This window comes from Marmota marmota, unplaced genomic scaffold (assembly GCF_001458135.2).
Source record: "Marmota marmota marmota unplaced genomic scaffold, marMar, whole genome shotgun sequence".
NCBI classification, from domain to species: domain Eukaryota; kingdom Metazoa; phylum Chordata; class Mammalia; order Rodentia; family Sciuridae; genus Marmota; species Marmota marmota.
In genome coordinates, this window is record NW_026000101.1 from 13,254,918 (window position 1) to 13,282,351 (window position 27,434).

A 27,434-nucleotide genomic window follows, 5' to 3' on the forward strand; every position below is an offset into this window, starting at 1 on the left:
ATTTTTCAGGCATTTTTCTTATTTAGAAAAATTATTAATTTCTCCCTTCATAAATCTTACTGTAGCAGAAACAGTCTTGCATCCGTACATGAAATGACATGCTAGCACACACACTGTTTAAAGGCACAGGCAGATCACCATCAAGGAAGCTGATCAGCAGACCAGAGTTCTGGAGTTTTATGGGATCTTTCAGCCATTAATTTCTGAACATTAGAAATATCTCCAAAAAATGTCAAGGGAGTTGTAAAAAATAATCACTTTATCCAATATTGTAATTCTAGAAGTGCAAAATATTTAAGAAATGAGAAACTAATACAAACAAGCCACTTAACTTTGTTGGTACATCAGATGGGTCAGTAGGAAAAAATACTGTGATAAACTGTCTCCAATACCAAGAAAGTTCTGGTCCACGCTTTAATATGTTTCCTGCTTTCATTTGATACTTCTTTTACTGTTGCCCTTCATTCTTTTCCACATTTCATAGTAGAGGATGGGTGATGGGTACAGTCTTTAAAAAGTTCATCAACAGGAAGACATCCAGTCCCCACTGACTTCTTCTCTAAAAGAATTTTAATCCATCAGACAGTCCAGCAGCTCTGTTTTCATGAATACTCCAACCACGAAAAAACTCAGTAGGATATGGAAGACTCCAGTAAATAGAAGAAGAAATCTCTTGAATTTTGGAATATGTGGTTTATTGAATTGGTCCAGGATTCTGAAACCTAAGCCTTCCATTGTAGACAGGAAGCTGAATGCAAGTCCTTCTGTAATATATTGTCCATTGTTCTGTAGTCTAAGGAAGCTACTGGCCTCTGACGCCCGTGATCATCAGTCATAAAGCCAACACTTGGAGGGTCAACAATTACGCCACACCTTGTTCCTCTGGTGGTGAGGAAATAAGACAGCATGAGAGCATGCACTATCACGGCGGATGGCTTGTGCACCTAGGGGATTGGGACATTTGAGTCCTAAGAATGGGACTCTACACGAAGTCTCCATGCTGGTGGTGGCAGGGCAGGATGATTTTACCCCTCTGTCATTAATGTCTCTCCTTCTTCCCACCCTTTGTCAAACAGGGTCTTCAATCAGGGCCACCCCTCCCCCATCACAACCTGCTCCTGAGAAATCACTGATTGGCATGAAAGAGAAAGTGACGACAAAGTGTGAAGTGCTTTCTTCCCAGGGACGCTTGCCCTGTCAGCAGATAGTTCCTAGCGGGGGGGGGGGGTTGGAGCACAGAGAGCACCCCCCAAGTATGACCAAACCCACAGAGACAGAAACTGTAATGGTGGTGGTGGGGGTGGGGGAGACGGGAAGGGGGAATTATTGCTAATGGTTTGAGTTTCAGTCTTGCAAGATGACTTCCGGAAAGGGATGGTGGCGGTGGTTGCATGCCCATGTGAACGCGCTTAAGGCTCCTGCCCTGAGCACTTAGAAATGACTGAGATGGCACATCTGATGCTGTAAGTACACCAGTTACTGAGAGTCACCATAATCAGCATCGAGAAGGTTCAGGTTCAGGGTGCCCTGGAAATCTCTCCACTGAGGGGCCCTGCTCTGCACCACTGTGTGCTCACCTGTGCACTCACACCCATGCACAAACACAACACACACTCACGCGTGCAGCACTGCCCAGCATTCTCAGTCGGGGAGGTGAGGAGAGCTGAGCCCAGTCCTTTGGGCCAATTGGGGGGCTCCCCCTGGAGCTGTTAATATTCAAAGGAATCTTTGTTCCTCCTGTGAAGCCATTTTTCAGCCATTGAGCTCTTACATAAGACGCACTTTGGATTTGATATACAGGGGAAGAAAACCCCATTACCCATTTTTTTCATTTTGAATAAACTAAAAATAACTATCCTTTCCATTTCCTGGAGCCAGTAAAGGCTGTTTAGAAAGGACAAAGGAAAGAAAGAAATGGAATATGGAAAGAGAGCTCTGAGCTGGGCAGACAGAAGCCTGAGTTCAAACATGGCCGGCTTCCTCACCCACCATGTGCTCTCCCCTCTCTGAGCCTCAGGCACCTCCTCGATTGAATAAGAGAGCAGTGTTGGAGTCCACTGGCCTTTGAGATCCCTTATTTTGCTAATCATCCCACAGATGAATCACTTTTATTATTCAGAAACTTTCCCAAATTAATTTTGATGTGATCCTGCTTGGCCAGAAATAGCGAATGTCATCTCCCCTCCCATCCCTGGGCTGGTGTCTAGAGATAGTCGATAGTCCCACTTCCTGGACTCCTTGCTCACTCCCTTGCAGCCTGGTTTTCTACTTCTTCAGAACTGCTCAAGGTCATGTGACCTTCCATGGTCAAGTCCAACAGGCACATCATAATCCTCCTCTTCCTTGACCTCTCAGAAATGCTTCATCCCCAGGGGGCTGATGGTCATCCTCTGCCCCAGGAATGGGGGGAAAATAGCTTGTCCTCCAAAGCCCAGAGCAGGGCAGGGTCTGTACCCACGATGTTGGCCCCAAAGTTCGCATATGCCCCACAGGCTTTGTGGTGACTCAGTCATTCTCTCGAGTATTCAACAATTATTTATAAAGAGCCAACTGTGCTCCGGGTGCTGTACTTGGCAAGGCAAGGCCAGGCTGCAACCTCTGGCCTCCTCACACTTATAACTCACTGCAAGAGCCGGTGACAAATGGGAAAGTACAAGATTCACGTGTAGTCACAAATATGGTGGGTTCTCTGAAGAGACAGAGCCAGGGGCTGGGAGAGACTAGGGCAGGAGACCAACGGGATGTTGGGAAAGCCACGCAGACAGAGGCAAGGGGACACTCACGTTCGAAAGAGGGGAAAGAGCCATTGGAAAGCTGGAAGAGGCAGGAACTGCCCTAGGGGGGCCAGTGGCTGGAGGCAGCACCTTCAAAGGGGGTCCTGGGGACTGACACTACCCTGTACTGACACCCTTTTTTCCCCCTGGCTGGAGGCCTGGGAAGCAGATGGACACTCTAGAGAAGCTAAACCCCACCCGACTCTGACCCTAACCAGCCCTCAGTGCGGCCCCTGGGGCAGGGTCCCGTGAAGGCCACACGTGGACTGTTTATGGTCTGCAAGGAGCCAGAATAAGTGAGAGGGAAGAGCATGTTCAGGATCCCACAGGCCCTGGGGACCTCTAAGGAGCCAACCAGTTACACTGTAGAAGAATATTCTTTTGCTCTGTGGAGACTGGGGACAGGGACTGGGCAGTGGGTAAAGGCTGGATCTTTTGCACTCACCCTGCTTAGTTCCCACAGGCAAGAGCTTCAAACTCTTTTGTCATAAGAGAGGACGTAAGACCTCAGCATCCTGGTGGAGGGGATGCTCCTGTCATCACCAGGCCCTAAAACCTGAGGCTACCTGGTCCCTCATCCTCATGGACTGATGAGAACTTGTTGGCCAGCAAGGTTAGGGACCTGCCCAGGACCATGCAGCCACCAAGTGGCTCAGGGAGGACTCAGGCCTCATCTGCTTATCTCCTGAGTCTGTGTACCACCTTAGAGTCACCGGGCCATCCTACAGATGAGGAAACTGAGGCTCAGGGAGAGGAGCTGCTTTCCCAAGAACCAGAAGCCAGTCCTTAGGTCAGCTCCAAGCTGCCTCCTGTGATTGTGCAGCTGTGAACAAAACAAGGAACGTCCCTATGGCTGGGAGGCCAAAGTCCCAAGGCCATGTGAGGAGAGCCAGGGCAGCCTTCCGCGCAGAAACAGCAGCTGGGGACTTGGAGGACTTGCCCAGCCGCCCCCTCTCCCAGGAATATGAAACTCAGGAGCACTGTCGTGCTGGGCAGGAGCCCGTGGGAACAGGCCCAGGCTCCCCTCTCCAGGGGCTGCCTTAGCCACTAATTATGCTCCCAGCAGAATCCCTGCTGAACATCTGTAGTGTGCAGGGAACTGAAGTGGGGACCCTGTTGCCACAAGGAGCTTGTCACAAGCCCACCAATTCTGAGGCCATCGCCTCTGACGATGGCCCCCCTCAGGGGCCATATTCTTGACCTTGGAAATCTGGAGCAAGTTAGGGGGAATTTGTCGGATGTTGCTCTTTCTAGTTTCCTGTGGAAATTAAGTGAAACCAGGAGGCATCGTATTCAGGGGAGAAAAGCTGGGAGATGCGAGGAAACAGAGGAAATAAATACAAGAGGTGTTTGTTTGCAAAGCAGTTGTTTCTCCTTGCTCAGCCCTCCTCAGAAGGAAGGCAACCTCTGGCGTGGCACTCTGCAGCAATGCAAATCCTTGAGCAGCTCCCTTTTCCAGACCTCACTGCCATCACAGTCCCTCCCTGACCCTCCCCTGCCATGCCCACCAACCCAAGCCCAATGAGGTGACCCGAGCCCACAGGTCCCCATGCTCCAAGCTCTTGCTCACTCCCGAGGTGTGGCATGCGCAATCTGCTCTGCTTGGAATGTCCTTCCTTGCTGTCTGTTTCTGAAAACCTCTAACCCATTCTGGATCAGCTCAAGTGGTAGCCCCCAGATTCCTGCCCTCCTGGGTTCCCAGGCCAGTGTAGCTGCTTCTTTGGTGACACCCATCTGTCAACACCTGTCAAGGCCTCCACGGAGATCTTGGAACATGGACTTGGAGAATAGTTGTTTCTTTCTTTCTTTCTTTCTTTCTTTCTTTCTTTCTTTCTTTCTTTCTTTCTTTCTTCCTTCCTTTCTTTCTTTTTCTTCCTCTCTCTCTCTCTCTCTCTCTCTCTCTCTCTCTCTCTCTCTCTCTCTCTCCAGCAGGTGGTACACTCTAATGATCTCAGTATCCAGCCAGGTAGATAAGAGGAAGACAATAAATGTTTACAGACTGGGTGGAAAAAAAGGGAGAAATGGAAAAAGAGAAGGGAAACAGCAGAGAGAAAAAAGATCTCTTCAGGGTCTTTGCAAATTCTATGCTTTCCTGTTCACCCGACCCTCTACTTGCCTCTTTGAATTAAAGTGCCTTGAGGAAGTTCATGGGTTGGGCTGCAACAGGGCTGAGCAGAGCAACACAAATAATCATGGCTTGAACCCAGTGCAGTTCATTTCTTACACAAAAGTCCCACTGAGCAGGATGAGGCTGCTCTTGGAAGCTTGAGGGGTCAGGCCCCTTCTGATAAGACTGGGCAGCTGTTCACAGAAGATCTGGAGTCTGAGTTGACCCCAGTTCAGCGTATCTGTGGTGTTACATGCATGTCCCCAGAGCTGCGATCGTGAAGGCTGACATCCAGAACACATGGCTGGAGCTGGCCAGACTGCATGCACCTGGGGTACTGTGCTGGGGACCACCCCTCATGAGAACACAGAGAAACGGAAGCATGTCTGAGCCAGGACAGCAGGTGCCTTTGTATGTTTTCCACTGTTTTTTATTTTTTTTATTTTTTATTTTTCACAATTAAAGACCCTCCCATTCCTAGAATGTCACGGGTCATGTGACTTGTATGATGGCTATTCCCAAGGAGCACTGCGGAGGTAGAGGGAGAGAGATGAACTTGGGGAGCAGATACCTGAGCCCAGTTTCCAGCCCTAAATAGCCTCAAGCTCATCCTCCCCATCTCTGGGCCTCAGTTTCCATGTCTGTGAGGGTGAGACTTTTCAGTGGGGACTCAGTGAAGTGACCTATATACATTTCCGGACACATAAAGGGACCTTAACAGTGTTCCTGGCTCCCCTTAGATCTGTCTGAGTTGTTTGGAGATTAAGTGAGGAAAATCTGCAGAATGCCTGGCTCCAAACCTGGCACAGGGTAGGTGCTCAAAGGATCCTGCTCTCTGTCGCATTTTTATGTACATCCTGTTTATGTACATCCAAATTTATACAGTGCGGTCCCAACCACCAGAACCTCAGAATGTGACTGTTTGTATATAGGCTCTTTACAGAGGTCAGTAAGTTAAGTGGGTTCCCTGGGAACCTTCATCCAGTCGTCATAAAAGAGGCCATCGGGACACCAGGAAGAACAGAGAGAAGCCCACGTGATCATGAGATAGAAGGTGCACCCACCAGCCATACAGAGAGGCCTCAGAAGAAACCAGCCCTATCATGACCTTGATCCTGGACCTCTGCCACAAAATTGTGAGGAAACCAATTTCTGTTGTTTAAGACACTGGGTCTGGGATACTTGTCATGGTAGTCCTAGTGAGTACACCTGTATTTCTCCAGCTCTGCGTTTTCATTGGCACCTGGGTACAGTATGCCCCAGTGCTGAGGCCCCGGGAATAAGCTGGGGCAGGTTCCTCAGAGCATCTCAGACTTATGCTAAAATGCAGATCAGTAGGTCTGGGGGGGAGGCTGAAGACTCTGCACTTCTAGCAGGCTCAGTGGACACCCAGGTTGATGATTCATGGCCCACACTTTGAGTGGCAAGGGGCCAGACAGACAGCGACAAGGGAAAATCTGGTGTCCTTGATGCGGGTCCCAGCTCTAGCTCCTCTGCCCCTTCTCCAAGGACAGGGGCTTCTTTGGAGGAGGAGGAGACACGGTGGCAACACTGGGCAGTTTTCTAGGTGACCTACCGAGAGTCCCAGAATAGCTAACAGACCTGCAGCTTCTGCCATCAGTAGGGTCTACTGCGAACCCCATGGTCCTCCACTCCATCACCTCCCACCCAGAGGGGGAGACCGAGACCAGAACCACCTACGTAACTCTTGGAGCTTAGTGCTGAATGAATATCGGGGCTTCTTGTTTAAGAGTCTGAAGAATCTCAGGGCATAACAGCGGACCATTAAACTCCAAGGGGCCCTTCTAAGCATAAGTCTGGGCTCAGATGGCACACTGCCAAAGTGGTCCAGTTAGAGCCGATCCCAACGTGAGTTACCACCCAGCTCAGCCTAACCCTCAGTTTTCCTGAGCCCCACCTGGACCCCTTCCTCTCACAGCCAGCTGCCTCAGCCTCGTCTTCCAACTGGCCCTCCTCTGGAATTAGCTACAGCCAGGCAGCTGGCATCAGGGAGGGGGTCCAGAGGACCGCCAGGACTTCGCAGCCTCCTCCCACCATTCTGTAATGCCGGCTTGCTGGGCTGAGCTGGGCCTGACCTCCTGGCTCCTTCCCCCAACTGACAGTCTGCAGGTGGGGCACCTCTAAGCAGTTCAGTGCCACTCTGAGCGAATGTGCCTTGGTGGAGGACAGCACCAAAGAGGAGGAAAGGCACCCCAAGGATGAACTCCCCCAACCTCATGGTTTCCCACTCACCCTGCCCAGGCATTTAATTAGTTTCTTGGCATCCATCCCTCCTCCCTGTTCCACTCAGCTACCTCTCCCCACTCCCGGTCAGCCAGTGCTGACTCCATTCCAGCTCAGGACTGAAATGGAACTCATGTCCATCTGGTGTCCTTCACCACAGTGAAGGATCCAGGATGGGTCTTTAAACTCCCCAAATCCTAGTGAAACTCAATTCCCAAATTTTTACTGAAAATATTGAGATTGCTAGCTATAAGAATGGCAGAAACTTGGAGCTTCCGGGGTCACTTTTTGGAATGGGGAGCCTGCCTCAGCATGAATCCAGCAGAGGGAAGCAGAAAGAAAAAGAGACCAAGCCCTTGACTTGGAATCCTGGATGCAACTATGCCTGAAGCCCTTTTTACTTCTTTGTGACAATAAATTCCATTTTAAATCCAGTTTGAGTTGGGTTTTTGTCATCAGCAATTGAAAGACTGTTGCTTGGAGCATCAGTCTGTGTGCTTAGGGGCATCGAAACATGTCAGCTCACCCATGGACCCCACAGGGACCATGAATTCCCAGAGCTCTGGACCTGGGAACCCTCATTCCTCACAACATGGTTGGGAGTGTTGCACACCAGGAGATCTCGGAACATGAGTCACTGATGGCATCCTGACACCCCTCCAAAGAGCACTTCGTGGTCTAACAGATCTTTTACACACTCCGTTGCTTTTCCTTTGATACCTATAACAACCCTGGTAAGGCAGACAGGTCAGGCTCTGTCCCCAGATGACAGAATGGAAAACTGAGGCTCCAAGAGGGGGAAGAAGTGAGACCTTCCCCTCTATCAGGGACATGCAGGTGCTGGATGGAGGGGCCAGGAGGCGAGGCCACAGGCTGAGCTGGGGACAAGGCCACCAAGGTCCTTCCTTGAACATATGAGCTGAGAAGCAGTGAGCGCTGTGCCAGGGACAGCTCTGCTTTTAGAAGGACCAGGCTGGGGGGAGGGAGAGATGGAGACCTCAAGTCTGAAGAGGCCACTTATGGTCACCGTCCATGGCTCAGGCAAGGGAGGATACAGTCCTGAACCCAGCTAGTAGCAATGGGCATAGTGGACAGGGGCCTGGTAAAGAGATGGTGGCAGACCTGAGAGCGTTTCCGGACCCTTGGGTGGGTGGACAGCGAGCTGAGGGGTGGGCCTTGGGTTCTTAAATAAATGGTGCTGTCCTCAGTGACACAGCAACTTTTAGTCCCCAGGGGCTGGAAACCTAATCAATTTGACCTTTCAAATGAGATAAAGGGGGGCGCAGTGGTTCCTACGCTTGAACACCGGAGGGTGGGTCTCAGGCACCCTGGGATCCAGGGCCTCAAACCAGGTCACCCTGAGTTCCCTCGCCCTGTTGGCTCGGGCACCCGGTACTGACGCCATCCTTGGTGGTTCTTCCACTGCGTCTCAAGATGGCAGCCAGCACGTCCCGAGCTCTGTCCCTCCAGGTTCAAATCCAACAAAAGCAAACAAGAGCCCAGGAAAGTTCCGAGGGCGGCTCTGATTGGACCAGCTTCGGTCACGTGCTCACTCCTGAGCCAATCACTGAAGCTGTGCTGACTGACTGGGCCCCAGCCGGGAGCTCCACCCTGCACCACAGAGACCCAGGGGGAAGGGGTGGACGGCCAGGAAAGGTTGGGCTCTTAAAGGGAATAAACGCCAGCAGCTAAACCACATCTCCCTGGCTTTGAGGACGACATGGGAGGAAGAACAGAAAGTTAGGGGAGGACAAGATGAAGAGTCCAGATTAGAACGTGCTGTCTTTGCAGCACTTGTGGGAGGAGCAGAGGGAGCTGGCCAGCAGGCAGCCGGAGGTGGCCAGCAGGCAGCAGGAGGTGGCCAGCAGGCAGCAGTGTAGGAGAGGCAGGCTGCAGAGAGATGGGGAATGGGCACGTCCAGGTGATGAGGGGGAGGTGTAAAACGGCAGCCCATCTGGCTCCCTGTGGCATGAACAGCGAATATGCTCCAGAGAAGTCTCCTGCTCCCTCCCCTTGCTCTTTAGGATCAGGCAGCGGAACAGCCTCCGGGACCCAAAGTGAGCCATGCCAGGCCTGCATCCTGCAGCACCAGCTCTCTCTTCTCGTCTGACACTGTTCTGCACCCTCCACTGCCCAAGTTGGTCGTGAAACCTGAACACTGAAGCAGTGCTAGTAATATAGTCACTATAATGTAAATGAAAGCAATCTGTGCCAGGCTCTCACACCGGGATAGTGACAGAGCCCTGCAGGGCCCATAGTGTCTGCTGGTTATCGCATAGCCAACACCTGCCAGGACACAGGACCAGCAGCTCCAAACGGGGATGACAGTGACCACTGCTGCACCTCTCCTGGTAACCCCCTCCTCATGCTCCTCATGCAGTGGGACCCCTGGCCATACTTAGAGGAAATATGGCAATGGGAGATGGGGACTCGGAGGCCCAGGGAAGTCTTGGATGTCCCTGGGGTGTGGCATTGCCTGTCTCTGTGTCCCAGCAACTTCACAGGGTGGTAAACATCTCTAGTGTTCCTGTAAGCCAGGGTGGGCTCTTCATGATCTTTTTTCTTTTTTTTTAAACTTTATTCCATGTACTTTTTCTATGATTTTTTTTTTTTTGCAGTGCTGGGGATTGAACCCAGGGCCTTTTGCATGCACTCTACCATGACAACTCTTGAAAAAAGTTCTGCCAGAGTGCCCCTACCCAGCACCTACTGTCCCCTTCTTCCTTCCTAGCAATACCTTACATTTGCTTAGGATGGCAAGGTGCCAGGTAGAAAAACCTCCTCTCCCAGCCTTCTTTGAGGCTAAGGGGCAACATGACGTGAGCTGAGACTGCGCCCACCGTCTCCTCCTCCCCACAGTGCACGAGTGAGTCCTTCACTGTTGATGTTGAGCATGAACTTGGAAACATCCTTCACCTAAGAAAATAAAGCCTCCACCTTGGTCCACCCGCTGCTTTTCAGGTTGCCAGTACTTGAAGCGGAGTCCAAATCCTCCTGATAGACGCAGGCAGCTGTCCGTGTCAGAGCCACACCTGTCTGCGGTCACTCAGCAAGAACATCCTGGGAAGTGTGGCTCAAAAATGTTGGAAAAGAAGCCCACAGAAGAGATTGAGAGGAAGGGTCTGGAGTGGATGGGGACCAAGAGATGCGGTGGCCACAGGAGGAGGGAATTTCAACAGGGAACAATGATAAATGGGGGCAAATGCAGCAAGGAGGTGCAGAAACATGAGAAAAAAAATTTTTTTCAAGGGATTGAGCAAATGAGAGGTCCCTGACCTTGGTGGGGGAGGCTTGGTTCAGGGTTGGGACAGAAGCCAAACCACAGTGTGACAGCATCCCAGCCCTCTGCAGCCTGCCCAGGGGGTTGGACCCGACAGGAAGGATGATGGAAGCGAGGACCAGCTGCAGCCTTGCGCTCACCAGGAAGGCCACTGCCCCTCCTGGCCTCCAAGGTGGGAATGAAACTCCTTGGGTTGCCACCGTCACCGGTGCTCCAGGATGTGGACCCAGCCAGGCTGCGCGTCCCCTCCCGGCTCTCCTTCCCACATTCCAGAAACAGCACTGCCCACGGCACGTTCCCCGCCCTGTCCACAGGCTACTTGGCCATTCGTGATGGATACGTGCCACCCCTAAAAACAAAGACAGGGTCACTCCCTGCTCCAGGGTCCTCCTCCCACTCTGTGCCCACCTGGAATCACAATCGCCTGGGGCCTAGTGGGTCTTGGTCCCCGGGTGGCCTGGCACACGAGGAGACCAGTAGCCTTGGCGAGTTGTCATGGCTGTGGATACTACCTGACACCGAGTTCCCAGCGGGGGAGACCGTGGGCATCCTCAGGGCCATACCTGCCCCCCCATTCCTACCCAGCGACTTCCTAGAGCTCTGGAAGCACCAGATGGGCGGAGAAGCGGGGCCTTCTCTCCTCCCGGAAGCTTCCCCCAGGTCAGCCGCTTCCTTCCTCCTGTTTTAGAACCAGAAGACAGGATTGGGACCAAATTTAGCAAACAACCAAAAATGAAAATCCAACCCCTATTTTAAGATCCGTTTCAACAGCTCCACCCGCCAGAGGGACTGTCTCCTCTGGGCCACGTGGTTCTCCTTGGCAGCGGGAGAAGCAGCAGGGCCGGGTCTGGGTGCTGAGGGAAGGGTCTTCTCCTCCCCAGCGACAGTCCTCCCTATGCCACCAGCCAGTAGGGGACAGTGAGGCCCCCCGGAGAGCAGGGCCAGGAAGGGTCAGATGGACCAAGTCCCCAAGCATCTTCTTGACTTCTTGCTTCTGCCAGTTCCTGGAGAGGAAGGATGTTTCTGGAAGCCACCTCAGAGACCAACTGCAGCAGACGCACCCTCTTTAGTGTGAGGCTACTTTTAGCACATTGTTCCACTTAGTGCTTTGTGAGGAGCAGAGGGAAGCCAAGGGCACCAAACAATGTCACTCACCTGATATCATAATAGCCGCTAGGTATTGGGTGTGTGTTCTGTGCCAGGTGCTGTACTGGGTTTTAAAATTATTGCTAGGAATTCTGTGAGAGTCATTCTGCCTCAGATTTCATAAAGGAACGAAGATAGCTGGGAGCCAGGATGAATGAGATGAATTTGTCACCCACCCATGTAAAGGCTTGTTTTGCATGAATGCCATTCAAGAGGCCGTCTTGATGAGCTGTCATGAAAGCAACTGTATCCTCTGGCTGCATTAATAGAGACAGAGCAGTCCGTTTAAAGGAGGCCATAATCTCACTAAACTCAGTTCCCATCAGCCCAAATGGGGACCATTTCCTCTGAATCTCAGTTCCTCCTTCCATTAGTTTGTCATGAAAATTAAACAAGGTGGGCTGGGGATGTGGCTCAAGCGGTAGTGCGCTCGCCTGGCATGCGTGCGGCCCGGGTTCGATCCTCAGCACCACGTACAAACAAAGATGTTGTGTCCACCGAGAACTAAAAAATAAATATTAAAAAATTCTCTCTCTCTCTCTCTCTCTCTCTCTCTCTCTCTCTCTCTCTCTTTAAAAAAAAGACAAAAGAAAATTAAACAAGGTAATGTATGATCATCAGCACCATGCACTTAGATAAATGGTAATAATTTCAATGGTTGTCATAAACCTTGGCATGTAAGGTAAAGTTGAGTTATCTCTCAGGAGTGAGAAGAATCTGGGGATGCACGTTGACTCCAGGCACCTGAACCCCTGTTATAGAGGGATAGAACTGCATTCACTGGGCAAAAGCTATCATGGTACCAATTTCAGCCAAATAAAAGGAATCGTGACAACAGCCAGAAGAAATGCTTCCAAACAGCTCTGTCTTTGCATAGTGAGGACTTAGGGAGCATCTTGTACAGTTTCCAGGTTTTCAGCAGTGACCTTGTATTTTGAAAATAATCTGGGAAAGGCTGAGCATGGTGGCACATGCCTGTAATCCTAGCAGTTTGGGAGGCTGAGGCAGGAGGATTACAGTTTCAAAGCCAGCCTCAGCTACTTAACGAGGCTGGAAGCAACTTAGTGAGACTCTGATTTCAAATTAAAAAAAAAATTAAAATAAAAAGGGCTGGGGATGTGGCTCAGTGATAAAATGCCCCTGGGTTCAATCCCTAGAACCAAAAAATAATAAACGAATGAATGAATGAATGAATGAATAATAAATAAGTAAAATCTGAGAAAAGGAAGTGTGAGCCACCACCCGCCCCTCACCTCCCCACCCCACACACATAAGGACTGTGGTGAGAGTGGGAGGCCAGCTCAAACGAGATTCTCCCAGCGTGGATCTAGCTGCCACGCTCTCCCAGACTGAAAGACATCCCCAAGAGACGGGCTCAGTAGGAGAGCTCCCCAGGGCCCTCCCTGCAGCCCACCCGGCCCTGGCCTTGGAGGACAAACAGCAGACATCCTGACAGGGACCCATGGAGTCCCATGCCAGGAAAGGAGCCCCAACAGAAGGTGTCGTCAAGATCTTGGGAGCCATGTCTCAGGGAGGGCCAGTTAGGCTCCCTGTCCGGGTGACAGCAGTGTGGCCTGGCCCTGCCCTTCACAGTAGGGCCCATCTCACTGTCAGAACGTGGTGGAGTCGAGCCTCCTTGGACTTGTAATTAAAAACAGCTTTGAGTTGGGTTCTAAAGGGCACACCCTAGGGGCAGGAGACAGGTGGGTGATGGGACAGACACTGGACCCGGTGGCAGTGTCATGCTGGGCCAGTGCTGTCCCTCTCTGGGCCTTCAGGTCCCCTCAGGACGAGTCCTGCTGTGCACCAACTCAGAGTCAGCAGCTTGGTGCCCCTGGTCCTGGGCCTCCTTCCTGCGTGGCTTCGAGGCCTCCACAGCCCATCAGACCTGAGGAGCCCTGGGCCCTCTCGTCCCACCCCTGTTTAATGAGGCCACATCTGGAGTGGATCTCCTCCGATTCCTGTTTAGCACAGCTCCTCACAGCTGGGTCCCCATAAATCAACTTGTTCTGCAGACAGGTTCCCAGAAATGTCCAGAATCGTCCCTGGAAAAGGCAGCTTTATTCCCTCCAGTTCCTGGTTCCAAAGAGTCTTCCAGACCCTGTGGCCAGCGAGAGTCTGCAGTGGCTGAGGGCCCTGCACGGGTCTCCTCCAGGCATGAAGGATGAGCCAGCCCCTTCCGGTGGCCCTCTCAGGACGCAGCGTCCCCAACTCTACAGCGAAAAGGTGGCACTGAAGTGACCCTGCGAGCCACCTGCGGTTTGGATGCAGTTTTCCCAGAAAGCACAACTAATGATCAGAGGCAAAGTAGAAGTTGGTCCCTGCAGAGGGAGAGATGGGGCAGCAGCAGCCTCCGCGGAGCCCTCTTTTGTTCTGTTGGTGGCAACAGGCTTCTCCCCGTTGCTCCCAGCAGGGCTCTGGTCCCCAGGCTGCCTCGGGAAGGGGGCAACCTGGAGACCTCGTCTGCTCCGTCCCTGAGCCCCGATGCCGCCGGGTGCTCCATTCTCCCAGCTTGGCCCTCATATCTCATGACGCGGTGATGTCTTAGAGGGACACTGGGAAATCGTGGCACCAATTGCCCCAAGTCCAAGCAACCAAATAGAATTCATGTCCAAGTCTGAACTACTGCAAGTTTTGACTTCTTTTCAATCTCTCATGCCCCCCAAAAGTCAGATCTCAGTCCTTAGCTGTTGGCCCACTCGTCATGTTCAGATCGTAAATGTCCCCCCCCAAAACTCAAGTGTGAAAAGCTTGGTTCTCCAGCTGATGGCTCCAGTGGGACGTGGTGGGAACTAGAAGGTGGGTCCTACCTGGAGGAAGTAGGTCACTGGAGTATCACTGGCTGGCTGGCGCTCTCTCTCTCTCTCTCTCCCCACCCATACACTCTCTCTCTTACCTGGCTGCCATGGGCTGAGCAGCTTTCCTGTGTCACACCTTTCACCTCACTCCCAAACCAATGGACCCAATAATCATGGACTGAGACCTCTGAAACCATAAGCCAAGATACCTCTTTCCTCCTTTAAGTTGCTTTTCTTCAGGTGTTTTGTCACGGAGATGGAAAACGGACTAACACACTACTAATAAGAATTTGGATTCAGCCTCCACGTGGATGAATTTTTAAAGATGATTTATACAAAAGGAAGATGTGCACTGAGCTTAAAAAGCCAAATCATTCTCAAGGTGTATAATAAAATCAACAGGCCCCTGTCCTACCTCTCCTCACCCCTTGTCACCCCACGCTGGGCTCCGGAGAGACGCTTCACTCTCAACTCTTTCAACTACTTCTTCCTGGATTTGCCTCGTGTTTCAATTATTAACCCTCCTTTCTCGGAATTTTTCAATTCTAGGCCATTATTACAGACTTCCTACGTTGGAAAATGAAAGGTTGTGTTCTCTTAAGCCATCAGCTACGTCCTTCACACACACACACACACACATACACACACACTCCACCTCTCCCCATCCGACAGCCCACCTAGGTGGTTTTATCAGCCACAAGGTGGGCATCTGGGGTCAGCCTGGGCTGGCCTGGATGTCTGCAGAGACGAAGAACAGAGCCTGCCCCTCTCGTGACATGCAGAAGAATTTACACAGACATCTGCCCTCACTCCCTCCCAATCCCTTGGAATCCACACCCCACAATGATGGTCTGAAGACGCTGGGGTGGCCAGCCTGGGGCACAGGATATTTGGGACACATCCTCTCGGAGGGGCTGTCCTGGAGCAGGGAGGGCAGACATTGCTGGGTGGCCTCCAAAGGGGTCCAGAGCAATAAGGGCAGCTGCAGTGACATCCAGCTTCATTAGGAAGCCACCCAGGAGCAGATGGGGTGGCGTGCCAAGGGAGGACCTCCCCTCCTGGCAGAGGACCAGCTAGGGTCAGCGAGAGACAGGGAGGAAGGGTTCCTGCGTCAGGAGGAAGGTGAGCGTGGCCCCTCCTGAAGTCCCCGCAGAGCCTAAACCCAGTGACTTGCTTTCTTTTATAACAGTTGGCAATTGGAAGCCAGTGGGGCCTGCAATCAGCCGGAGCTGCCCAGAGGCACACCCATCTGGCAAGTCCTTCAGGGGAGGCTGAAATAGCTGCCTTAACCCTCGCAGGCACAGCCTCTTCCACTGACCCCTGCCCTGCAAAAGAAAGTTCAAGATGATTCACAGAGAAATCACCATCCTGCCGCTGGGACAGGACCCTCCGTCCCCGGGGTACCGAGCATCTGGAGATGGATGAGGGCTGGGCGGAGCAGCTGCAGCTGGCTTGGTCCCTGACTGTGGCCTCTCTGGTGACAGAGCAGGAATCTTCACAGGGGAAACCACCCCTTTTTAAAGAGAAAGGGTGGAGGGTGGGCAGGGGCCAAAACACAGTCCCACCTGGACAGAAGCACATCGCGGAAGGTAGGGTCAGTTCCCCCAGAAGCTCTGCACGTGGCCCACTGTCCCTGGTCGACACTCGCAGAAGAAAGTGTACTTGCCCAGAGATGTAAATCAGCCACGGCCTCCCGTGCTCTGCAAGGGGACAGCTCATCCTTCACTGTCACGCCGTGGCTGGCATGTTGTGTAAGCAGGCCAAGAGTGAGGCTTGGCCCTGGGTCGGGGTAGGAGCTGCGGGACTCAGTGAGTTGTCCCTCCCCCGCTCCCAGAGGCAGGACAGAGCAGTGACAGAGCCCGGAGTAAGACTACAGGCAAACCCCAGCACTGCCACTTACTAGCTGTGTGACCTCAGAGCAGTGCCCTACCCTCCCTGAACCCCAGCATCTTCACCTCTCAACCCCAGGTCTTGTGTGGCCCAGTGCCTGTGTCCCTGGGTGTTCTGAGAATGAAGTTCTTGCATTCACGTGTGAGAGCAGTGCCCAGTTCCTGGTATTATTATTGTCACTGTTATGATTACGATTAGCAGCCACTGACAGGAGGCCACCATCCTCACCAACTCACCTTACAAGATCAGATAAACTGATTTTTTTTTTTTTTTTGATGGGGTGGATATTGGGGATTGAACTCAGGGGCACTCAACCACTGAGCCACATCCCAGCCCTATTTTGTATCTTACTTAGAGACAGGGTCTCACTGAGTTGCTTAGCACCTCGAAGTTGCTGAGGCTGGCTTTGAACTCATGATCCTCCTGCCTCAGCCTCCTGAGTGGCTAGGATTACAGGTGTGCACCAACATGCCCGGCCTGATACTTGTTTTTAAAATAGCTTCTAAAGTTGTGTATAAAGATGAGAAATTTGGGGCACAATGTCTTACAAACATTAGGAGACAGTGAGAGGCTGGTATTTCTATTCGTCTTATCTTGTGGCTTTGATACACCGAGCCATGTGGACAAGTCTTTAGAATGTTTTTTAAAACTTTTTTATAACTTTATTTATTATTATTTTATTTTGTAATGCTGAACCCAGTGCCTCACATGTGCTGGGCAAGCGCTCTACCACTGAGCCACAGCCCCAGCTTTAGAAGTTTTCATCAAACCTGGAAACTAATTTGACTTTATAACTTCTATAGTATAGCAAAGCAAACATTTTAAAGGTACAGTTTAAAAGGAGAGAGGCCCATCTTAACACTTGAAGGAAAACTACAAACCCAGATCAAATTCAGAACACTGATTGCCACATGGTGAAGTACTGCAAAGAGAACGCTGTCCCTATCCTGCTGAGTGACCTCAGGCAAAGCCCTTCCCTTGCTGGCCTCAGTTGCCCCACCAGCCACATTGGGCACCAGGTCATCTCTGGGTGCCTCCCAGGTCTCCCATCCCACGACTCTCTGACTTGGAGGATTTGCTGGGCCAACAGATTTGGCCCCCACAAAAGCACTGTCACATCTCCTGAGCCAACACCTCCACCTAGTGTGTCGTTCAAGGAAGACAGGCCTGCAGGACAACGGAAGCTCTCTCCTCTCACTCCACCTTTAACATTTTGCTTCTCAAGCTGGGCACAGTGGTGCACACCTATAATCCCAGTGGCATGGGAGGCTGAGGCAGGAGGATCGGGAGTTCAAAGCCAGCCTCAGTGAAAGTGAGGTGCTAAGCAACTCAGTGAGACACTGTCTCTAAATAAAATACAGAATAGGGCTGGGGATGTGGCTCAGTGGTTGAGTGCCCCCGAGTTCAATCCCCGGTAGCTACCACCACCACCACCACCAAAAAAAAAAAAAGATCTTGCCACTCAAAAATATGTTCCACAAACCAGAAGCAATGGGTCCTTAAGAGCTTGTGGGGCACACAGAACCTCAGCCCCATCCTAGACCTGTGGAATCCAAACCTCCCTTCAAACAAGAAGCCAGCAGATCCCCACAGTGCACATGAAAGTGTAAAAAGCACTATTTTAATAGAAGGAGAAAAGAGAAACCGCAGAACACTTCAGTTTAACAGACACTCAACCCATAAAGAAATCCAGAATCGACCCCCATAAATAACACATTTCCTAACAGTCCTATGCTGTGTGCCAGGGACTAGACTAAGCCCTCACCTGTTCACTGTTACTTAATCCTCACGACCACCCTGATCCTGATCTCATCATCTCCATTTTACTGATAGGAAACTGAAGTTCAGGGTAGTTACGACGTACCAGGTGGATCCCAGCCAGACCAACTGGTTGTTTCTGGATGACTGTTAACCCCAACCCTTAGGATCTCACAGGGAGGAGAATGTTCCTAAAAGAGATTGAGACCCAGGGCGAAGCTCTTTGATCAATGAAGACATGGGACTTCATTCTCACATCGATTGGCACAAGAACCCAGACCTGCCGCCGGCGTGCGCCCTGATAGGTTCTTTTTTTAGTCATTCATGTTGACTCCACAAAGGTGATGAGGTGGATCTGGGATCATTCTGAAATCAGAATTACCGAGATAAACTCCGCAGTGCTGCTGCAGCCCAAAGTCTGACACTGATTTAAATGATCAAATATTATTAACGCACACACTTGAGAAGTGAATTTCATACCGACGTGATTGTGTGATAAAAACTGTAAATGACAGAAACAGGTTTTAAAGTCAGACTGGTAATTACTAAAAGCAACCAGACACCCCCCTGCTAGGCCCTGTTGGAAGTCCCCTTTCAAGTTTATATTTACCTTGGCGAATCAAACTGTTTGAGATTTCGGCTTTGGTTAGTCCCCCTCTGGCCAACATGAAAGTTTTGACTGTGGTAGCAACACGATAATCAAAAGCATTCTTTATTAAATAAATCGAGAGCATCTCCAGACCGAAAGGAATCAATACAATGCTCTTGTGTCCATCTCTCCACACTGAGAAAATACTAACCCAACATTTGAGGTCAGGCCAGTTTGTACAAAGTCCATTGCAAATCTCTTCATACCTGGGTATCTCTGTAAGTACCAAAATAAAAGATTCATCTTTTTTTTTTAAACTAATGAGAATAAAAAGTACAACAATAGAATATATATCTGGATAGAAAAATATTATAAAGTTTTAATTTTCCAAATACCAACCTCTTATGATTACCCTTGAAAAATGGGGTATTTGGGAACATTTTAAAAGTTTTCAAAATCAGTACAAAGTTTATTCACATTTCTTACTAAATCCAACATGTTCACAAATGGTAAAGTCCCTTAAAAAAGCACAGCAGCCAAGTTTGTGGTGGGCTGTGGTCACCATACTGACAAGTCTCTGTTGGGCACAGTCCAGAGGCCCTCAAAGGCTGCTTGGCACAGTGACGCTTCATGACATGCGCTCCTTGAAGAACCATTTCTGATCATCCAAATTGGTGCAGTCCCGTAAGAGTGGCATGAAACTGTTACCAAACTCCTTCTTCACAGCCTGGACACATTTTTTGGACTGTTCGTGAAATAAGGAACCATCCTACAAAGGATAACAGACATTGTTCAATACAAGGGACCCCTTGGAAAAGTCTCTTTTCTCTAAAAACAAATTCTGAAGAGCTCAGGGTGTGATTTTTTTTTTTCATCATTTCAAAAATATTTATTGCAGGGTCATCTGTCAATATGAATTGCAAGGTGACGGCGACTCAAGACCGCCCCCTATGGGCAGAGCAAGGCAAGCACAGACTTCAGGGGCTGCCCTGCATACGGTGGGACCGATGGCGCCACCTGCTGGCTACCAGCCTGGATCTGTCAGACCCTACCTTTCATCCCTATTCTGTTTTGCTTGCTTCAGGGAAACAACAAAGATCCTTTATCTCTTTCACTTCTCTTAGGTCAACCAGTTCCATCCCTGATGATCCTTTCTCTCTCTCTCTCTTTTTTTTAATATTTTTTTTAGTTGTTGATAGACCTTTACTTATTTATATGTGGTGCTGAGAATCGAACCCAGTGCCTCACACATGCCAGGCAAGTGTGCTACCGGTGAGCCCCAGCCCCAGCCCTGATATCTTTCTCTTATGTATTTAAAAAGAGTCAGGATACTTGGCCATAGTCCAGCTCAGCCACAGCTCAGCTGGGTGAGCAGTAAGTCCCTTGGCCACCTGATCTAGTTCCTCACGTGTTACCTGGCTGGGTGAGAAGCAGTGGCTCTGCCAGTCCTAATCCCCAAACGTCAGAGGACAATGATCTTCACTCAGGACCTTCCCTGCTCTCTCTCTCCGCCCTTGCTGAGCTAGCTCCGCCAGCCTCCCTCCCAGCCCCAGTCTGCTGCCTCTGGCTAAACTCAAGGCCCCGCTTGCATGAGGTTAATCATGGTGGAGCAGCAAACAGGGGGAACAAGTCACCTGCCAGCTGCAAGGGGGGAGAAGCCCTGGAAGCAAAATCAAATGTATAATAGGATTTCGATGCTATTAACCTGGAATCCTTTCCTAAGAGCTCGCAGTTGCCTTCAGTGAAACTTAAAAGTAAATAATTAAATAAAGTCTTCCCTGCTCACCCTTCGAAACTAACTTCTCCTTAAATGGTCACTGAGATTTAAGATAAAATTTTTAATGATACGTCAAACCAATTTTATTGCTTCTAGTACGCATTACTTCTCCTCGGGGACTTAGCTCAGCTTACGGTTGGCTTTGGGGGACAGGCTGAAGTATTTCTTCCTATTTTCTTATATCAAATAGACAGCACTGCAGTGCTTGGCGTTTCTGGGCAGAGACTGCAAATTCCATCGCTAATTATAACATTTTTTTTTTCTATAGGAAAACATATTCCAACTTTTCGTCATACTTAGAATTAACCCATTTATAAGTCATACAGAAGACTCTTTCCCTCCCTGAGGCCAGGTTGGGAATGAAAGTTTCCCAGGGAGATAAAAGATAACTAATATTTTCCATCAAATTATTTTCTTTGGGTTTATTTCTCTGAGTGCTTTTTAAAGTCCTGTTGCAGGGCGTCAGCGTCAGTGCCTTCTGGGCCTGAAAAAAACACCCAGTTCTGAGTCAGTAGCATTTAGAAAGCCAACTGCATCCCAGCGTGTTTTCTTGGTTGTAATAACCCCCAGTAACAACTCATCTCTATAGAGCTTCACCGCTTCCAAAGATTTCTGGGTACACATCAAATCCTCAGAGTAAAAACAAGACTGCAATTATTATGCCCATTTTACAGCTGGGGAAAGAAAGGCTTAGAGAAGTACAGTGACTAGTATCTGCACCTAACCTCAGATCCACCCCCCTTGGGCTGCTTCTCTTGGTTTAACCCCATTCCATCTCCAGATGACACCCCGAGAGTTCTACTTCCCACAGGGGCCTCTGTAGCTCATAGTACAATGGGAAGGATTGGAAGGGGAGAAGGGAGTACTCCCAATACAGGATGCTGGGGTCACCTCCTCGGGTTCACAGTGAAGTTCCTGCTCTGCCCGGGTAGGTCAGCCCGAGACCCCCAGGACTAGGCCAGGGAGAGCTCCGACTTCCATGCTTCCCAACAGCCCCAGACTGAGCAGGGAGGGGCTGAGCGCTCACTGACCTCCCGCAGGAGGAACTTCTGGTTCTCGGGGACAGTATCCTCGCAGAGGTGCATGATGAGGACGTCGGTCCCCGGCTCCACGGTGATGCAGGCCTCTGGCTGGTGGGTGTTATAGCGGATCTCCTTCTGGGATGTGTACTCGAAAAACTAAAAACAGAGCAAGCAACACAGGTCAACTACCTGCTGATCTGGACAAAGGGGACCACTGACCTGGGGCCGATACAGGTATGAGGCTGGGGTCAAGCACTCTCCCTCACCACAGCCATCACCTGTCTGATCGGGCTCTGTCACGGGCCCCAGTGCTCAGCCGGCCTCTTCTATAGCTCAACTGACCTCTACTGCAGTGTGTGACAGGTACCAGTGGAGTGGCCCCTGCTGGTGCCCATCTTGCTTGCTGGATGTGAGGACGGGCTGGTGTGGAAGGTCAGGAAAGAAAATGGACACATCCCTGTGCTAGCACTTGGGGGCTGTCTGTGACCCGGACTGGCCACTCCCTCTCCTTTCCCTCGGTCTCATCCCCCACTCCAATATAACGGATGTAAAGGGGCCTGGAAACGAGAAAGTACTGTGCAGGGCAGGCAGCAGGACTGCTCAGGGAAGACTTGGCCCATCCACGCACCCAGAGCTAGCTACAGCACTTGGGAACATAATGGTTCCTGGCCCCACCCCAGACAGGGATAAAGCCCCTTCGATCTGAGATGGGCCTAGGGAGCTGCATTCTTGACATGACACCTACCTGCCCCACCAGTGACACAGTGACTGTCCCAAGGCCTGTGGAGCAAAGTTTCTCAGACATGTCTCCCTCCCCGGGAGCTGGGAGAGCAGGAGGCTGGGACTCAGCGGGGCAGATGGGCCTGGGAAGCTGATGGTACAAGTCAGCTACCATCAGCTCTGAGGAACAGTGTTCCAAGAAGTGAGAAGAGCCTCAGTAATTAAAGGTAGCAGTGGCCCAAACTACGACGAGTTTACTGCTGAACATAAGGGGACCTGTGGTCCAGTGGAATCGGGTGAATCTGGATTGGAAGAAAATTGCTGAACCTCCCCCCTCCTATCATCCCCAGGTGCCTGATACTACTTAGCAGAGTCAAAGCTTTGGTGGTCCACAGCCGCCCCTCCTGTTATCCAATCATTCTCTGCAGGCCCTGCCTGGTGGGTCCATCTGCCTTCCTGGGCAGAGATTCCTGTTCTGGTCTTCAGACCCTCCAGGACTGTCTCCCTTGCTCTGTCTAATGAGTAGCACTTGATCCAGAAAGATCCACCTGGGCCCCCAGCTGAGACAGTTTCCTTGCAGTTTGAAGAATGGCACTATTTATTAAAACCTATAATTCCATTTAAGAATTCATTCTAAGGAAATCATAAAAAATGCAAATCTGTTTTTTATTCCTCCTTCTCTCTAACTAAAGATGTTAGTGGAAGAGAGTTATTCATAATTACAAAAACAGGGAGACAACCAGTTAACTAAACAGTAACACAGGCACACAATGAAATATCCTGGGGAATGATGTTCTCAAGGAACATCTAATAATATAAGTACAATAAAGTTAACATATTATAAAATATATAGGTGTTATGATAACAACCATTTAAAAGACACAATATAAAGCTTGTGTATTGACAAAAACAGGAAGAAGATGTATCTTAATTGTAGCTGTGGTCTCTCTGGGACTTGCCATTCACCCCATACTTCTACTTTTTAAATTTCCCCAAGTGTTCCTTAGTGAGCATATCTTACTTCGATAATGAGAAAAACAATCAAAAAAGGTTTTAGAAATTTTTTGAACTGCTGGAGATCGAACCCAGGGCCTCACACATGCTAGCACATGAGCTATAACCCCCACCCCACAAAATCAGACATTTGATTTTTTTAAAAAAGTACAGATCTTTGCCCCCAGGTTCCTCTTTCAAGCCCCACACTTACCTGGTTCTGGCCCAGGCCGTGACAGACGTAGAGAATGACCTGCTGTCCTGCCACTTGGTTTTCATCGGGAGGGTTATAGTCAAAGCAGTAGTCTTTCACTCCTCTGTTCTGGAGCTAAACCAGACATAAAGGTGGCATTTTGGTCTAGATGCAGACAATAGATCCCACATCCAGCTCAGAGGAGGGTCCACAACATGAGGGCCTGTCTCAGACCCTGGCCCCGCGGGCAAGAGCCTTCTCCTGTACAACCCTGTCCCGTTTGACAGATCTTCCCATTCTCAACTGTCGCAGGAATCTTTACCCCCATTTTAAGATGATCAATCTGAGGATAGAGAGATTAACCTTTGCAGGCCCGAAAGCTCCTCTTTCTTCCTCAATAGCAGCCTTATTGCTGCACTGGTCCAAATACATCTGGGTTATAGCCTTGAACTGAGATTAACTAAGCAAACTAAACCAAGCTGGTGATACAGAGGAAAGGACTTTTTAAAATGACTTCAGAGCACAGTATGTTTGATAACCTTTCCTCAGTGAAATGTATTCAATAGGCAAACAGATGTGCAAGGAAATCATAAAACCTCATTTAGTCTAACACTGTCCATGTGATACTGTGCCATTGTTTGGAAACTATTTATTTTGGGATAAAGCAAATCAGGGTTGTTTTTTGTATTTGGTGGGGAATATTGGGGATCGAATCCAGAGTGCTATATTCCCAGCCTTTTTATTTTTTATTTTGAGACAGGGTTTCAGTAAGTTTCCTGGGCTGGCCTTGAACTTGAGATCCTCCTGCCTAAGCCTCATGAGTAGCTGGAATTACAAGTGTGTACCACCACACCTGGCAAGTAAGGATGTTAATATTGTTAGAAATCAAGGTTTTCTGAATAAGAAGAAAGAAATAAAAGTATTATGTCAAAGAAGCAAAATCTTGTAAGATTAAATTTGAATTTAAGATGTTCAAATAAGATGGTGATTTTTTTTTTTTTCTCAAAGATATGTATGTCCTTTCTGAGCCACTGAAAAAGCTCAGAGCTATACTAGTCTGCATGGTAGCCACTGTCCCATATGGAGTCCAGTGGTCACTGAAATGGAAGGAATCCAAACCGAGAAGGGCTCTATGTATAAAATACATGCCAGATTTTAAGACAATATTTTTAAAAGAATAAGAAATTAATTTTTCTTGAATTAGTTATGATATTAACTATAATGTTGAAATTGAAATGCTAATGTTTTTTGATAAGCTGGTTTAAATGTGCTATTAACTTTTTAAATTTCTTCATTTAATAGGGTTGCTAACATTTTTTAAATGATTCATTTTTTGGCTCATATTATGTTTATGTGGGACCGCTGGTCTAGAAGCCATGGCAACCTGGAGTGACTGGCCCCACCAGCACCCATGCGGACTTGGAATACTGTTTCCTGCCAAAAGAGGACAGAGCTTCTGGGAGGAGAGGAAGGAAATATTTAAGATGAACATGGGATAACTTAGCAAGTTATCAAGGCCAATGTCCTGGGGTCAAAGATCACAGAAGCCAAAATAAAAAAGGCTTCCATTAGCCAAAGATGGAATGATTTGAATATTGAAAAAAATAAAAAGGAAGACTGAATTGATTGAAACACGTTGGCCATATGGACACACAGGGTATCTAACACAATACCATAGACCTGGTAGCTTATAACAGAAAGTTATTTTCTCACAGCTCTGGAGACTGGAAAGGCCAAGATTAAGGAACCAGTGTCTGATGAGGACCCCCTCACTATGTTCTCACATGGTGGAATGCAGAAGGGTAAGAGCATTAACCCAGCCCCACAAGTACTTAGAATAGCCCACTACTTTACAGTGATACACAAGAAAAGAAAGAGCCAAAGAACAAATGGGCCAACAAACAAACAAAACCCACTGGATACAACTGTAGGAAAATAACTAGGCAAATCAAGAGAAAGGCAAAAGAATTTATCAGGCCTCTTCTGTGTGAATCCTTCCTGTGTGGATACCAACTCCTTAATAAGGGCACAAGAAATGAGAGAATGAGAAAAATCATCATTTAGCAACTGCATTGGAAATAACAGATCCAGGCAATGGTTATCAAAGGCAACCAAAACCATTCTGCAGAGGCGGACAGCAGGCCTCATAATGGATCATCCAGGCTGTGGTTCCCCCATGGACCCATGGACGTACCTTATCAAAATGACTGGACCTTGTGTGCTCCTGATACGGCACAATGTGAATGCTCCCACCAGGGTTCTCCACACAGAGGTTGACCCTGACCCCAGTCAAACCATTAGACCTCACTCCCATGGTAAAGAAATGTGGGGAGAGAGGAGCGACTTCCAAATGGCACAGAGAAACCAGGAGGCCTTCGGAGTGAGACGATGCACACACAAACCAACGTTGTGTTTTTCCAACAACTTAAAAGTATTAACAATGAAAGAAAAAGGAAAGGGGACCTAGGTTAAAAGGGTCTTAGGAAACAAGATGTGATGGCCAAACACGTGGGGGCTTTGCTCAGGTTCCTGTTGGGATCAGCCAACCACCCAAGGAGAAATTCAAAAAAATCAGGGGAATATGGATTAGAGCCGAGAGTAAAGGACATCAAGAAATCAGTGTTTTCTTCGCCAGGTGTGACGAAGTCTGTGGGTTTGTAAGATAAGGTCCCAACTTTGTGAAGCTGAATACAGAAGTGCACGGCAGTGACAAGGCACAATGCTGGGGTTTGCTTAAAAAAGAGAAAAGCATAAAGCATGGAGGGGGGAGGAGAGAGGGAAAGCCAGGAGGTAGAGTCTGGACTATTCCAGAATCCCAGGGACAGGGTTACCATTCATCAGGCCATTCTCTCTGCATTTCTGTATGTTTGAACATTTTCCTAATGAAAACAGAATTGAACAGTAACGTCTTGCTGTGTTATTGATCCAGGACTTCCAGAGCAGGATGTCGGCACTTCTGGTAAAGAAACATCAGCGAGGCGACCTCACGGAGAGGGTGCGATTCCTAGCGAAAGTCAGACACCAGGCACCTCAGTTGGCCTCGCTCCAGAAACATTTCTTTAAGGTTTTCTGAAAGACTAGAAGTGACTCTCCAGCAGCCACTGCTGCCTCTGTGGACTCACAAGTTAGGAATGACCAGCCAGCCAGGCCGTGGAGACCAGAAGTAATATATTAGTAAAAATTAGGACATGGACACACCTAAGTAAGCCTCAGTTTCCTCATCTATAACTCGGAATACTCACACTTGCCAATTTCCAGATGACTTTCAGCTCTGACATTCTGGACCCAAGGCTCAGACACCCCAGGGTGAGAAAAGGACAGAGGATGAGAAGGTGGGAAGTGTGTGGGATGGGGGGTCCCAGGTCCCCACAAAGGGGCTTTCCTTGCCCAGGATCAGGCCCGGGGCCAGGGAATTCCATGCCCACCAAGGCCCACATTGCGCACCATCCCAAAGAAGCCGGGCCTGTCCTCAGGCACATGCAGTTCTGGATACACCGTTTCCAAAAACCATTTGAAGTCCTTGCATCGGAGTTTATCCCGGAGCTGCCTCCTCTCTGTCACATCACCAAAGGGTTCCTGGAAGACAACACAGTGGTGAGTCCTTGCAGGTCCTGCAGGTTCCTGTCAAAGCCCCTCTTCACGGGTGCCAACAACCTCCCATTTTACTGGCATCTACTGCATGCTGGGCACTGGGAAGAGGAGCCTCCATCCTGGAGGCTGCTTAGTAAGAGAGTCTGTCACACAGAAAATCCCATCCCCAGGTGCTCTAGGGACATGCAACCCAGCACACGAGGACAGGAGACAATGCTCCTGCTGACAAAGCCCAGGAACCAAACCCTGGGGCCACAGGGGCACCCTTGGCGCTGTGCATCAGCACAGACTCATCCTCAGACCCGACCAGAGGAACACCGGTGTCATCATGATGCAGGCCGCGTGGCATCTGGATCTACTATTATTGCCTGAATACGTACTTTCAAACACAGGTATGTGTCCCAGATGCCATCACGAGTGAGAACCTATGTGCTCAGTGTACTCAAGGATAAATACACATGCACGATGGCCAGGGTAAAATGCTGCAGTACACGATGCTTAAATACTTAAATAAAGCAAGCCTGTGTGTAGTGCAATAAACGTTCAGCCGAA

At 49.5% G+C, this 27,434-nt stretch overlaps 1 protein-coding gene and 1 pseudogene across 1 annotated transcript in view; both read right to left on the bottom strand.

Annotated features, from left to right (window-relative positions):
* Positions 1 to 356: 356 nt before the first annotated feature.
* Positions 357 to 999, bottom strand: LOC107147628 (annotated as a pseudogene).
* A 17,683-nt stretch (positions 1,000 to 18,682) lies between these two features.
* Positions 18,683 to 27,434, bottom strand: part of Galnt12 (polypeptide N-acetylgalactosaminyltransferase 12) — a gene marked incomplete at its 5' end in the record, with an annotated part of 30,851 nt that continues 22,099 nt past the window's right edge. Inside the window, 4 exons of the mRNA XM_015492120.2 lie at positions 18,683 to 19,355; positions 21,395 to 21,541; positions 23,313 to 23,426; positions 26,736 to 26,867. Coding sequence (XP_015347606.1) covers positions 19,215 to 19,355; positions 21,395 to 21,541; positions 23,313 to 23,426; positions 26,736 to 26,867 — 534 coding nt within the window. The remainder of the gene's footprint in view (positions 19,356 to 21,394; positions 21,542 to 23,312; positions 23,427 to 26,735; positions 26,868 to 27,434) is intronic.